At 41.2% G+C, this 13336-nt stretch overlaps 1 protein-coding gene across 8 annotated transcripts in view; it reads left to right on the forward strand.

Annotated features, from left to right (window-relative positions):
• Window positions 1-13336, forward strand: part of osbpl8 (oxysterol binding protein-like 8) — an 86655-nt gene that overhangs the window by 65947 nt on the left and 7372 nt on the right. For all 8 annotated transcript variants that reach the window (XM_031876884.1, XM_031876886.1, XM_031876885.1 and 5 more), the window contains 16 exons: window positions 1352-1425; window positions 2375-2455; window positions 2840-2941; window positions 3122-3325; window positions 5735-5819; window positions 7153-7318; window positions 7457-7682; window positions 7858-8042; window positions 8121-8202; window positions 8781-8879; window positions 10018-10114; window positions 10239-10337; window positions 10519-10616; window positions 11867-11956; window positions 12142-12278; window positions 12469-12654. In XM_031876884.1, the coding sequence (XP_031732744.1) occupies window positions 1352-1425; window positions 2375-2455; window positions 2840-2941; window positions 3122-3325; window positions 5735-5819; window positions 7153-7318; window positions 7457-7682; window positions 7858-8042; window positions 8121-8202; window positions 8781-8879; window positions 10018-10114; window positions 10239-10337; window positions 10519-10616; window positions 11867-11956; window positions 12142-12278; window positions 12469-12654 (2011 nt within the window). The remainder of the gene's footprint in view (window positions 1-1351; window positions 1426-2374; window positions 2456-2839; window positions 2942-3121; window positions 3326-5734; window positions 5820-7152; window positions 7319-7456; window positions 7683-7857; window positions 8043-8120; window positions 8203-8780; window positions 8880-10017; window positions 10115-10238; window positions 10338-10518; window positions 10617-11866; window positions 11957-12141; window positions 12279-12468; window positions 12655-13336) is intronic.

The following is a 13336-nucleotide window of genomic DNA, read 5'->3' on the forward strand; positions in this document are numbered from 1 at the left end:
TATATATATGTGTGTATATATATATGTATATACATATATGTGTGTATATATATATGTATATATGTCTGTGGGACAACATTAAAGTATGCAGTAAGAATACATAAAAAGGATGCCTAGTTATATAACTACAGACACAAAGATGTTTTATTAAATCAAATGAAGTCTCCTTCGCTCTCTACCCCCCAGATTGTCCCAGCGAAACTATGGATTAAAACAGGGAATCTCCTTTCACCAGCCAAGTTATCTAACTTTAGCTCAGTTCAGATTAAGGACTTGCAGCAGCTCGTTGTCTTCCACATTCTGTGGCTTGCGACGAGTTGCTATGAAGCACAGCCTGCTCTCGTGACCGCGGCTGACATTATGTAAAGAGATTGCATTTGTCTGCACAGACATTTGGAATCGATAAGCCCCGCTTTCAAAGACATTAGATATCCAATGGGCAGATAATCTCACCAATTGGCCTGTAGTTTACATGAGCTTGTTTAGCTCGGTTTAAATATAAAAACAGCCACATCAAAACTGTTTATCAACGCCATTCGGTACGGTTTGTGTTGTCATTAGTTGCACTAAAGATTTTTTCCGCTAAATAGCCATCATTGGGAGTTCAGCATCAAGCTGTACCTTCAATGTGATGGAAGAGCCCTCAGGCAGCTCTACTTCTGGCAGACTGGACGCTACAGTGACTCACTATCACCTCTCGTGGTACAAGTGGTATTACAATACAGGACGGGCCTCGGCTAGCTGGTTACCCTGCAACACAATACATAGACGTCTTTGACGTCAACCCTGTCACATTCTGTTGATAGTGTTACAAACTAAAATTCTGGCCAGACCTTACACGTTGCACCTTTTAAAAGCTAAAAAGCATTATTTGTTCTTTCATTTAAATCTTTAAATAACTATAAATCAATTAGTCTTTTAAGTGTAAGAAATTGATTAAAATAAAAGCCCATTTTAATTTTAAAAAAGATAGTTTAAATTAACATGAAACCTAGTTAATATAAATATCGCAGATTTTTGTAATGTCATAAAACGTCATTAAAAACACAATAAATTAACATTGATATGATAAATCTTCCATCAGCCTCGGCCTACCCACTGCGCTGGAGGACCCAAATACGACATAAACTGCCATTTCATTAAGGTCCCTGAGACAAAATCAGTATCGATACCTAACCACGAGACAGGCGGCCATGGCCCCCTGGGGCCCGTCCATAGCACAGCGATTAGTCGTCCCCTGGAATGGGATACTGTAGGTTACCTGGAGAATGATGGTGGACTGAGTCTTTATGCTGTTGTGATTTTTTTATTTTTTATTTTTTATTTATTTATTTTTTTAATTTTGTTCCAGGTTTCGAAAGAGGGAAGGAGGATCTCTTGCCTCTGTCCTTGAAAGAGGACTCACATTCCATATCTAAGAGCAAGGTAAGGACAAATCACCCCACTGAGATGAAGTTCCATGACTGGTGGGTGGGAGCGACTGTGTGTTTGGTTTTGTTGTAACGAGACCAGAGAGTATGGGAATTACTGCACGTCTCCTCTACCAGTCTCGCCTCAGGCGTGACATAGCCCACGTTCCGATGACTCACGCACCATGTACACTGTTACACATCAAACATTTATCAACTAGAATTCAAACTCAGCCCTCCTTTCAAGTGAGCTCAGTGTGGAGGAGGCCCGTCTAGTTTATCTGTCGAGGCCCACATCAAATATGTTTGTCAGTTAGAAACGTGGGAGTTTGAGTCTTCGTCTGAGTCACAGCGGAGAAGGGAATCCTTTCAAAAATGTGCTCTGATTTTGTGAAGTATGAAAGAGCAAGGCTTCCCAAAACCAAGACAGGTTTTTTTTTTTTCCCACTCCAATTAATCCTTAGATTCTGCTGTCAATAACATCCACCATCATAGCAAAGCTATGGAGAAGCAGAATTGAGTCTTGGCCATGTATCCATCAATCTTCACAGCAATAAATGCAGTCTCAGCCAATTAGAAACCTCACTGTGGGTTTCTCAGTAGAAGGATTTGAAAGAGAAGATTTTAGCTTTGGTGCTTGTTATGATGCACCTTCAATCTTTGTCCAGCCATGTCTGTGGCCGCTTAAGACCAAGTAGCCCTGCTTAAGGATTCCTATACACCCCCCCACAGTCTGTCTCTCCACTTTAAATCGCTCCAGTTGGCTTGTGAAAGGAGCTGGCAGAGACACACCTGCACGGGCGTTTATAGGCTTCATTCTGCTAACTGAGCTAAATTTGGGTTAGGTTTATTTAATATTTCAAGATAATTAAGTTGAGAAATAATAGAGGTGTCTTGATTAATCAGGTATCATTTCCTGCTAATAAACCCTTCTCTCTCTCTCCCCCCCCCCCCCCCGTGTTCAGTCTGAGACAAAGCTGTACAATGGCTCAGACAAAGAATTGTCGGCATCCGGAGGAAAGCTCACCAAGAAGGAGTCCCTCAAGGTGAGTGAGCTAAATCAGCTTAGAGTAAGTTCTGTGTATCCCGACACGAAGGCAGGCATAATGAGTCTTAAAATACCTCTATAAGAGTCAATATGCATAAAATACTTCATTTAGATAGGTGTCATTTTCATATTATGCACCAACGTCACCACAATACAGGATAGGCTGGAATTATTACAGCCAAAGGGGGTATGAAATGCACAGTTCACGCTGCAGTCAGAAGGTACCAGCTGTTATTTAACAAGAACGCCGAGGAGTGTCATCCCAGTCCTGTTATTTGCTGCCAAATCTGATTCAGTGAGAATGCCATTGTGGAATATGAATATTCACAGTTGTGTGGAATTGATGTTGTCAGCATTGTCCTCCTGTCTGTGCTCCCTGTAGGTGCAGAAGAAAAACTACAGGGAAGAAAAGAAGAGAGCGACCAAGGAGCTGCTCAGCACCATCACTGACCCCTCTGTCATCGTCATGGCCGACTGGCTAAAGGTGGGAACCCCCTCCGCCCCACCGTCAATCTTTCCTGCTGCCGATGCCTATTTGTCGATTGTCCAATAGACTATGGTTATAATATAATTATACGATTAAAGGCATTTCTTTATTGGTTAATTTGAATCCTCAAGCTCCTGATATAGGATAACACTTCTGACTTATCGGTGTTTGATCCAGATCCGTGGCACTCTGAAGAGCTGGACCAAGCTGTGGTGCGTGCTGAAACCGGGCGTCCTGCTCATCTATAAAACCCACAAAAACGGCCAGTGGGTGGGAACGGTGCTGCTCAATGCCTGCGAGCTGATCGAGAGGCCCTCCAAGAAGGACGGCTTCTGCTTCAAGCTCTTCCACCCGCTGGAGCAGTCCATCTGGGCCGTCAAGGTCAGTATTTAACTGCTTTAAGAGACAGGATTCTCAGCCAGGAGTGACTCTCAGGAACATAAGGAGCACATTCCAGGCTGGGAAAATTGGGAGAGCAGAAATTCTCTGGGAATTTTGGGATGTATAGGGGATTTTTACAAATGGCAAATATCCCAAGAACATCCCCCCCCAAAAAATGTCGCAACTTTTATTGAATAAGTGCTCTGAAACTACCGTAAGAAGTTTAAAAAGGTAGTCAGTGGAGCAAAGACTAGACGTGTCAGCCATTGAACAGAGTCAACAGTACTTGTGAATAAATGAAAGGCGTGTGAAGGATTAAATAGAATAGTAAATGCAAAAATGAAGCAAGTGGTGAGTGAAATTTGGCTCCCTGATAAAATATATAATAAAAAAGATAAATTTTGTTTGTAAAGTAATATCCTATGCATATTTCATTTTATGTTGTTTGTAATTTTGTAAAATTTTAATATTATATAGGTGGAGGCTTCAAATAAGCCCAGTTGGCTTTTTGCCTCTTCCTGCACTGTGATATTCATTTATCTCTGTTATGTTTGTTTATTTTTAATTTTATTGTTTGAATTGTGCAAAATAAATAAACTAAACTAAAAATAAGTAATATGTTTGTGTTACGGTAAGCCAGTGACCAGACCAATCAGTGGCCTGTAAGGAGCCACTGGCAGAAATGGGAGGGGTTTAGGTGTATATGACGACATGGAGAGGCCACTGTTCATTCTGAACAACTATGGCGACTCTGGAAAAGGTTAGCGTAGATGCTGCAACAGCATCAGTTCTATCAAAACTGGAGAGTATTTCTTATTGAAAAAAACAGCACTGAAGGCTTTTCTCCATGGAAAAGATCTCTTCACTCTCAATTGGCTTCTGTAATCATTGACAGATGGTTCAACCAATCACCTGCAAAGTTTTTTTGATAGCCTGCTCTTTTCTGAACAGTTTCCAATGAAGTTTTCTCAGATGGTTCAGTGTAACAAACTATCTGGCCGGTGGGGTTAAAAATACTAAGGAGAATTTTAGTGTCATTCATACCCGTCTACTCTTCACTGTACAATGTAAGAAATCAAGGAATAGTTTGACATTTTGGGAAATAATTGCTGAGAGTTTGATGCAAAGTTTGAAACCATTTTCATGTCTGTACGGTAAAAATAGGGCTACTGTCAGGAGCCACTTAGCTTAGCACTGGTAACCAGGGGATAACAGCTCACCTGAGTTTGTCCAAAGGTCACAAAGTCCACCGACCAGCACCTCCAAAGATCACTAACTTTCCTTTCATCCGTACAAAAGTGTAGAAAATGATCATTTACGGTCTTATGACGGTTCTGTGCCTGATTATATCTTGGCCAGGCTGGTGCTGTCACTTCCTGGTGGAAATAGTCTTCCATGTAACGTTTTGTCTTTGGATTTTGCTACATTTGGACAGAGCCAGGCTAGTTTTTTCCCCCGTTTCCAGTCTTTATGCTAAGCTAAGCTAAGCGGCTGCTGGCTGTAGCTTCATATTTACCATACAAACATGAGAGTGGCATCAATCTTCTTACCCAACTCTCAACAAATAAGTGTATTATTGTACTATTCCTTTAAATCTGACATATATTCCCGAAAAAATGCCTCTGACCTTATCGTCCTGTTATAATATAATTAATAATAGATTGATCAGGGGAAAGCGAGAGGAGCAGAATACTGAACAGGGTTTATTATGCAGGATGGATCTGAATGCCGCCTGCTTTGCTCTCCAGCGATGAAAAACAAAATGAACACAAACAGATCAGGGGAAACGATCTTTCATTAAAAACAAAATCCTCGGCTGCAGTTAAGAAAAATAGATAGTTAAACAGATGTGGATGTTAGCTGTATAATTAAGAGCTCATCTTTGCTTTAATTTCAGGACAGACACAGAAAATTATACATACTGCCAGCAATTTTCATATTTGGCGGCACACATTTTCCATTTGTTCCTCAGTTCTCCGCTCAGTCAGCACTCCAACTGTGATTTGGTATTCATCGCTGACCTCGCCCTGCCAGTCTTTTCCCTTGTGTCTGTGCAGTGAGAAGGCTTGAATCACAATTGGCAATCTGTGTTTTTAGATTACAGCGGTCCTGCTCTCCGCATCCCCCCCCCCCCCTTCACTTTAGAGATAAACACTTCATTCATTCAGCTCCTGTACCCCCTCTCATAGCTCATTATTATAACGACACACCAGGGAGTCGACATTTTCTCTGTTTGCACACACGAACAATGACGACCTGAAAGAAATGATACACAAACTCTGAAGGTGAAACGAGGACACCACAACTCAAACCGCCTCAAATGAGAAGAGACCGAGATCAAACGCAACACCTACCTGAAACTTAAACACTAAAGTTGATGTATTCTCTCCCTTTCTTTCTTGCTGCCAGGGTCCTAAAGGAGAAGCAGTCGGCTCCATCACTCAGCCATTACCCAGCAGCCACCTCATCTTCCGAGCTACCTCTGAGTCTGATGGTAAGAGACAGGCTGCCAATCACACTGCAGCCATTTGTCTGAGTCGTGTCAGCAGCAACTTACATTGAAAGAAACATAAATCCATTGACTTTTTATATCAGCTACGTAAAATCAATATTAGTTTTGGTTCAAAAGTACTTTTACGTGCAGTATTTGGCTGTATGTGGAAATGAAAGAAACCCTAATCCTTGTTATTTTTAGCCCAATTCATTATCTTAATATAAGCATTTCTTTCACACCTACGATATTTGTGGGAAAATATCAGGTATTCACATGGGCATCAGAAAGCCATACTAATACTCTCTACTGAGTGACCAGGGGATTTCTAGGTCATTTGGATAGCCGAAAAACAAACCTGTGACTTTTCAGTCACTCTCTTTAAACGGTGCTAACTTTACTCAGCAGTGTAAAGCCGAAGGTAATTTCTTCTCATTTCGTTTTAAATCTCAAAGGAATAATTTGCCATTTTGGGAAATACGTTATTGGCTTTTTTCGCAGATAGTTAGGAATAAAGATCAACACCACTGCATTTGGGGAATCAATGAACGCGGGGTGGGGGGAATGTAAAGTGGTGCTAAATTACAATGGATATGATTTATGTGGGTACAATCAGCAGAGTGCTCTCATACTGTCTTGCTAAACTATCTTTTTTTCATTATTGTTATTTCAACTTATACTTAATCTTTCCCCAATACTGGTAATGGTAATTAACAATACTTGAATGATATGGAGGAAAACACTTTTTTTTTTAGATTAGATAGGTCTGCTAAATGGGGCAAAACTCACACAATGAGTGAATGGGGAACTAGTGGCCCATTTTGCTCTGTGCCTCTGTCCATGGTGCTGAAACATCCGATCTAGTCTCTCCCTGTCTGGGTCTCCCTCCGTGGTGCTGGAATAGTTTTACAGTTTCCAAAAACACTTGCCGTTTTCTACCCTAATGCACAATATTTATAATAGTATAGGTTTTATGCATTATATATTAAAAAAATACCATCAATAACTTATCCAAGCAAGTTTTCATCCAACAAGAATGCTTCTATTTCTGAATAAAAGTCAGCCCTTTCTGTTTTTTATCGCAGTGACAATATAGTTTGCCTTCTGTAACTATGCAAATATTAAAATGAGAAGGATTTTAAAATGTTGCTTGTCTTGAACCAAACCTAAAATGGGATCGGGGGTGACTTCGGGTAGAAGAGACAAAATCATTTAAAAAAAACTTTTGACCCAATTATATTTGCTCCATATTAAGAGGAGGAGGAGGAGGAGGAGGATGATGAACTAACAGTAAAGTCTGAAAATATATGCGGATGTCTCTGAATCTCTTTCCCAGGTCGATGCTGGATGGACGCCTTAGAACTGGCCCTGAAGTGCTCCGGCCTGCTGAAGAGGACCATGATCCGCGAGGGGAAAGAGGACATGAGCACAGTAGCCACAGGCGGAGAACACTCCATCAATTTCTACAGCCTCCTCAGAGCCCACAACATTCACGGTTTTCAGTAAGTAGGAAATAAAACCGAAGCTACACTATTCCCCTTCGACTTTTATACTTATACTTTATACTTTTGCCAGCTCGTCTTCAAATGTATTATTATTTTTCGTAAACATCCTGCCACCCGATCCGCCCCTTCCTCCAGGTTCAACGACAGTGACCATTTGAAAGACCCTGACCTGTACTCAGACAAGTCCGACAGGGAGGGTGAACAGGACCACGAGGAGTCCGACCCAGAAGGCCTGGAAAAGAGTGAGGAGAGTGACAGCGACACGTCAGAGCGGCAGGACGACTCCTACATCGACCTGGACCCTAACGAGCATCTGCGGGAAACCCCATACCTGGAACAGTCCCATGAGGAACTTGGAGAGGTCGGGGAGCTTTTGATAAGACGCATAGATCATGAGATTGCTGCATTGCACCACATTCTCACAGGATTTCTCAGGTTTCAGGATTAAGCTCGTGGAGACCCGTGCAAGCATTTTAAGATGTGTGCAGTAGAAAAATACATAACCTCTTTACCCTTGTTTGTGTCTCCTTCTCCAGGCTGGCGAGGCCGCCCAGACAGAGACGGTCTCAGAGGAGAATAAATCTCTGATCTGGACTCTGCTGAAACAGGTGCGACCCGGCATGGATCTGTCCAAAGTGGTGCTGCCCACCTTCATCCTGGAGCCAAGGTCATTTCTGGACAAACTGTCTGACTACTACTACCACGCAGACTTCCTGTCAGAGTAAGACCGTCACACTTTCTGCTTCTAAAGTCTAGAAGTGAAGCTCTTATCATTTTACAAATGAGGTTTCATTCTCAGGGCTGCAATCGAAGAGAACGCTTACAACCGGATGAAGAAGGTGGTGAAGTGGTACATCTCTGGATTTTATAAAAAGCCAAAGGTCAGGAGAATGAACACGCACAACCCACTTCATGTGAATGAGCTTCATAGAGTATTACATAAGCCCATTTCCACTTGTCAAAGAAAAATATAAGATCAAAACCTAGCCTTGTTATGAAACAAAAATGATCCTGTAAGTCATTATAAGTTATCAAAAGGACTTAGTAGGCTTAGTATCGCACAATAATGAGAAACTTTCACAAAATAATGACTTACTTTTTTCAAATTACCACTTAGTATCTCATAATAATGACTACGTATCTCAAAATAGTGACTTTGTATCTCAAAATAATGACTGAATGAATGAATGAATGATGTCAAAATAATGGCTTAGTGTCTCAAAATAATATTTAGTAGGTCATAATAATAAGAAACTTTTTCAAAATAATGAAAGATGCTCTGTATTTTGAAAGATGAAGACGTCATTTTTGAGAAAGAACCTCATTATAATGATTGAGTGAATCTTTTTTTTCCTCATCTCATTGGTGGAAAAGGGCTTCCATAGAGTTGACATGCTTTCTACTGTATATAGAATCTATTGTACTAAAGTTAGATCTCATGTTGGTTTTTGATCCACAGGGGTTGAAGAAGCCTTATAACCCCATTATTGGAGAGAAGTACCGCTGCATGTGGCTCCACCAGAAGACCAACAGCAAGACCTTCTACATAGCAGAACAGGTAACAACTGCCCTACTAGCACTACCCTGTAGAGCAGTGGTCCCCAACCTTTTTTGCACCACGGACCGGTTTCATGTAAGACAATATTTTCACGGACCGGCCTTCAAGGTGTGGCGGAAAAACACAACGAAATAAAATGATACGATCGGCATGAAAACAAATATAAAATGCATAAATAAATACAACTCACAATAACGCTGAATCAGTGGGAGCCCTGAGCTTGTTTCTCTGCAACGAGACTGTCCCATCTGGGGGTAATGGGAGACAATGACACCCGCAGTCTGTTCCTGATGTCCAGTCTACTTAGTCATTTAGTTTTGATTGCTGTCACTGCAGAAAATCCCGCTTCACAAAGAGGATGTTGGAAATGGAAGCAGAGTTTTCAGTGCTTTAGTGGCGATCTCGGGATATTCAGCCTTGATATTAATCCAAAACACCAGCAGAGTTGTTGTCTCAAACATAATTTTAAGGCCACCGTCATTTACAATCTCCAGCAGCTGATCTTCCTCTGTCGCCACATATTCTGCAGAGCGGGCTTGGCGCATCAGAATTACTCCTGATATTTAATTAGACTCCTGATGTTGTCTGTTAAATGAAGCTTTCATTTTCTTCGAAGTTGTAGGCTCTTCTTCTGTCTCCTTGGTGGCTTTTCCCTCTTTACAAAGAAGCTCTCCAAAAGTTATTTACTCATTTTCGCAAGCTTGTGGGCTTAATCTTTGAGGTAACGTATCACGTGACCGAGACAAGCGTCTTGAAATGTCAAGAGACACAGGCGGATGAAATTGCGAGAGAATCCAGTCATTTTTCAAAATAAAACTTCTTTCAGACTCTGATAATCAATAAAACGGAAATAATATAATATTTATTCTTTCTGTGCGGCCCAGTACCAAATGATCTACGGCCCGGTGGTTGGGGACCACTGCCGTAGAGTACTAACTACTAGCAATCTGATTGGTCTCAAGCTCATTCCAACTTTATCAGATAACTCGCATAGTACAAGGCGATTGGACTACATTGACAATCTGTGATGAGATAAATCTAGTGGTTATTGTTTTGGCTGATTTAAAATCAAATAAGTTATCTTGTATGTTTATATTATTAGCATTCAGTCCCACAACATCAGTGTGTTTTTCCTCAGGTATCTCATCATCCTCCTGTGTCAGCTTTCTATGTCAGCAACAGGAAGGACGGATTCTGCCTCAGTGGCAGCATCCTCGCCAAGTCCAAGTTCTATGGTACACTCACACAACTAAAACAACTAAAGGCACCTTAAATAGTAACAATATTTATTCCACTGCTTTACTTTGTCTTCATTGTGTCCGCACATCTGTCAACTGACTGCTGTGCTTTACATTGCAGGAAACTCCCTGTCGGCCATATTGGACGGGGAGGCTCGGCTGACTTTTCTCAACAGAGGAGAGGACTACGTGATGAACATGCCTTATGCTCACTGTAAAGGTCAGTGCAACCTGACATTTCTCACAAGACAATCTCACTTCAGTAGGGCTTTTTTCATGTTACTTTAATTTCGCTTTGCTCATTTGGAAAGCTGTAGATCTACCTAGAACAAGTTGTTTGGCTCCACTTTGAGCTCCTCAGTGCTGACTCAAATTCCTGTTGGTGCTTTTTCTTCTGGTAGGCATCCTGTATGGCACCATGACCCTGGAGCTGGGCGGTCAGATCACCATCGCGTGTGAGAAAACGGGCTACAGTGCTACGCTTGAGTTCAAACTAAAGGTATGGCTGTGTTTAAAAGAAAGATCCTTATTTAAGAGTAGCAGATCATTTTAGTCCTTTGTGAATAGAGTAGGACATTTTAAGCTGTTTAGAGCTAATAAACATCTTAAAGGGATAGTTTGGTTGTTTAGTGGGGTTGTATGAGGTACTTCTCCATAGTCAATGTATTATCTACAGTAGATGTAGTTTGGAATACCAGCATGGGTACTGCTGTGGACATATTTTAGACACCTAAAATAATCAATATCAGTTTAAGTGTACTTTTTTAATGAAAACTAAAAATAACGTTTTCTAATGCACTGACTATGGAGAAGAACCTCATACAACCACACTTCAAAACTACCAAACTGTCCCTTTGAGAGGGAACTCCTCAAAGCCTTTCTAGATACAGGAGTGTTTTTAAAAAATAAAATCAGTTTCTCATGTTACTTTTCTAAATGTCTTACCCCACCACACCATCGCCAACTCCGCCATGCCACTCCTTCTCCACCCCCTGAAAAACGCCCCCTCCTCCGTATCGCCATTCACACCAACAACTGCATTATGCAATCACTAGCGTCAGGTACATGTCAGAGAAAGCTAACGGGGAATCAATACATTTCCTTTTCACATACAGATAATGATAGGTGTCTCTCGTTGTTACAGTTTAAACTTGAGTTCATGTAGATTAGTAGTATTAAATGTAGTGCACCATTTGGAACCATGCAGTTGATCTACTTTCATTAGTAAGTAAATTAGTGTTTCATTAGTTAGTTAACCTCATTTCTTTTTTTGTTAAATTGGGCGTAAATTATAAAATGTAGTGTTAAAACGTTTTTTGTTTTTTTTTAAAGCTCCAGTTAAAGCATGTTCTCCATGACTTGTTGTGTTCTGATCCATCAGCCACATTTCTTTTATATTTGAATGGGAAAGCATCCTGTTTTAAATTACTACAGACACATAAATGTAGATCAAATGACACATATTATACCAAACCACAGTCTTTTTTTCTCCACTGTAACTGCAGCAAGTAAACTGTCTGTGTGCATGTATCTCCCCCACTTTAAACCCTCATGTCCTCTTTCCTCTCCCATCCCTCACATCCTACACCTTTGTTTTGTTTTTTCTCTTGCTGTCCTGTCTCCCTTCTCCTGCTCCTTACTTTACTGTCTATTTGTCCGACCTATCCTTTCCTCCTCTTTATTTGCTTTTCCTATTCTTGCCTCACCCGTCTTGCCCTCCCCTCCTTGCTGCTCCTTTCTCTCCTCCAGCCATTCCTGGGCAGCAGTGACTGCGTCAATCAGGTCTCTGGAAAGATTAAGCTGGGGAAGGAGGTGTTGGCTACGCTAGAAGGACACTGGGTGAGACACATTTTCCACACATACGTTTCTGACGACTTCTTGTTATATAATAAACCCTGATGTATGCAACTTGCAGGGCTCAAGCATGCCTAGGCCCATTTTGTGATCTGCAGTCTTCGCTGTAGTTTGCATCTTGCGATATCTCTAAGCAAGTAAAGGGAGCTTTTTTGACGTTCCCTCAACAGGACAGTGAGATCTTCATCAACGACAAGAAGACGGGGACACTGGACACCTTCTGGAACCCGACGACAGAGCTGAGGCAGAGTCGACTGACTCGTTGCACCGTCCCACCGGAGGAGCAGGGAGACTCTGAATCAGAAAGGTGGACTTTGACTGAGTTATTATCAAAGTGTCAGCAGAACCTTAAACATGACAGCGTATTGTTTTGTGTCATTGGCTTTCAGTTTAGTTTACGTGCCCAAATTCACCTCTCACCCTTTTAGCATCTTGATATAGTTGTAGGGTTGTCTTGTGCAGTTTTTTTTACTACTCCCCTTTTTATTACACCCCAGACTGTGGCAGCACGTGACGCGGGCCATCAACAATAAGGACCAGACCGAGGCCACCAATGAGAAGTTCATCCTGGAGGAGGTTCAGCGGAAGTCCGCACGAGAACGGAAGGCCAAGTGCGAGGAGTGGTTCCCTGCCCTGTTCGAGCAGGACCCCGTCACCGGAGAGTGGCATTACAGATATGCAGAGTGAGTGGCTCCCTCTACTGCCTGTGGGCCCATGTGGGTTGAAATCAGGTTTGAGTATATTGACAGGAAATAACAAAGTGGCTCCTTCATATCTACTGCCTGTACCTCAGTACTACAGTTTACTATTTATAAATGCATTTGGAGGAGCTTAAAACTGTCTGCAACAAAGGAGAGTGCCTACGGTACTAACAAGTACAATACTACATTTTTAATATTGATACCGATAAATATTATTTAAAAAGTCAGGCGTTGAAAAAATCTACCAGTGATATATTGGCCTATTTTTGTTTTTTAACATAAACAATCAAAATCATTTGAATGGGTCATTTTCTGGTATGAAAATAAACTTGTGAGAGCGCTCTAGTGGACAAACTATATAATGGAGACAATGTTTTTACCACAAATTACCACAAACATATATTTGGCATCAATGGACTGCAATTATTATTTCATCCAATTGGATGTAATTTGTGTGTCGAGGTAATATCGGACAGCATTATCAGTCTACCCAGTCATTGGTCAGGCTTCGCTTACAAGTATTAAACAAATAAACATTCAACAAAGTGACAACAGCTTATTGCTGATGTTAAATTTAGACAGTGGGGATATTGATAAAAGGCATGTAGTGCATTTACCTTGATTAGAATTACGGAAATACACTTGAGGACCTGAAAACCAAGTC

The sequence above is a fragment of the Anarrhichthys ocellatus genome, unplaced genomic scaffold, assembly GCF_004355925.1.
Source record: "Anarrhichthys ocellatus isolate YVR2014 unplaced genomic scaffold, GSC_Weel_1.0 scaffold118, whole genome shotgun sequence".
Lineage (NCBI taxonomy): Eukaryota > Metazoa > Chordata > Actinopteri > Perciformes > Anarhichadidae > Anarrhichthys > Anarrhichthys ocellatus.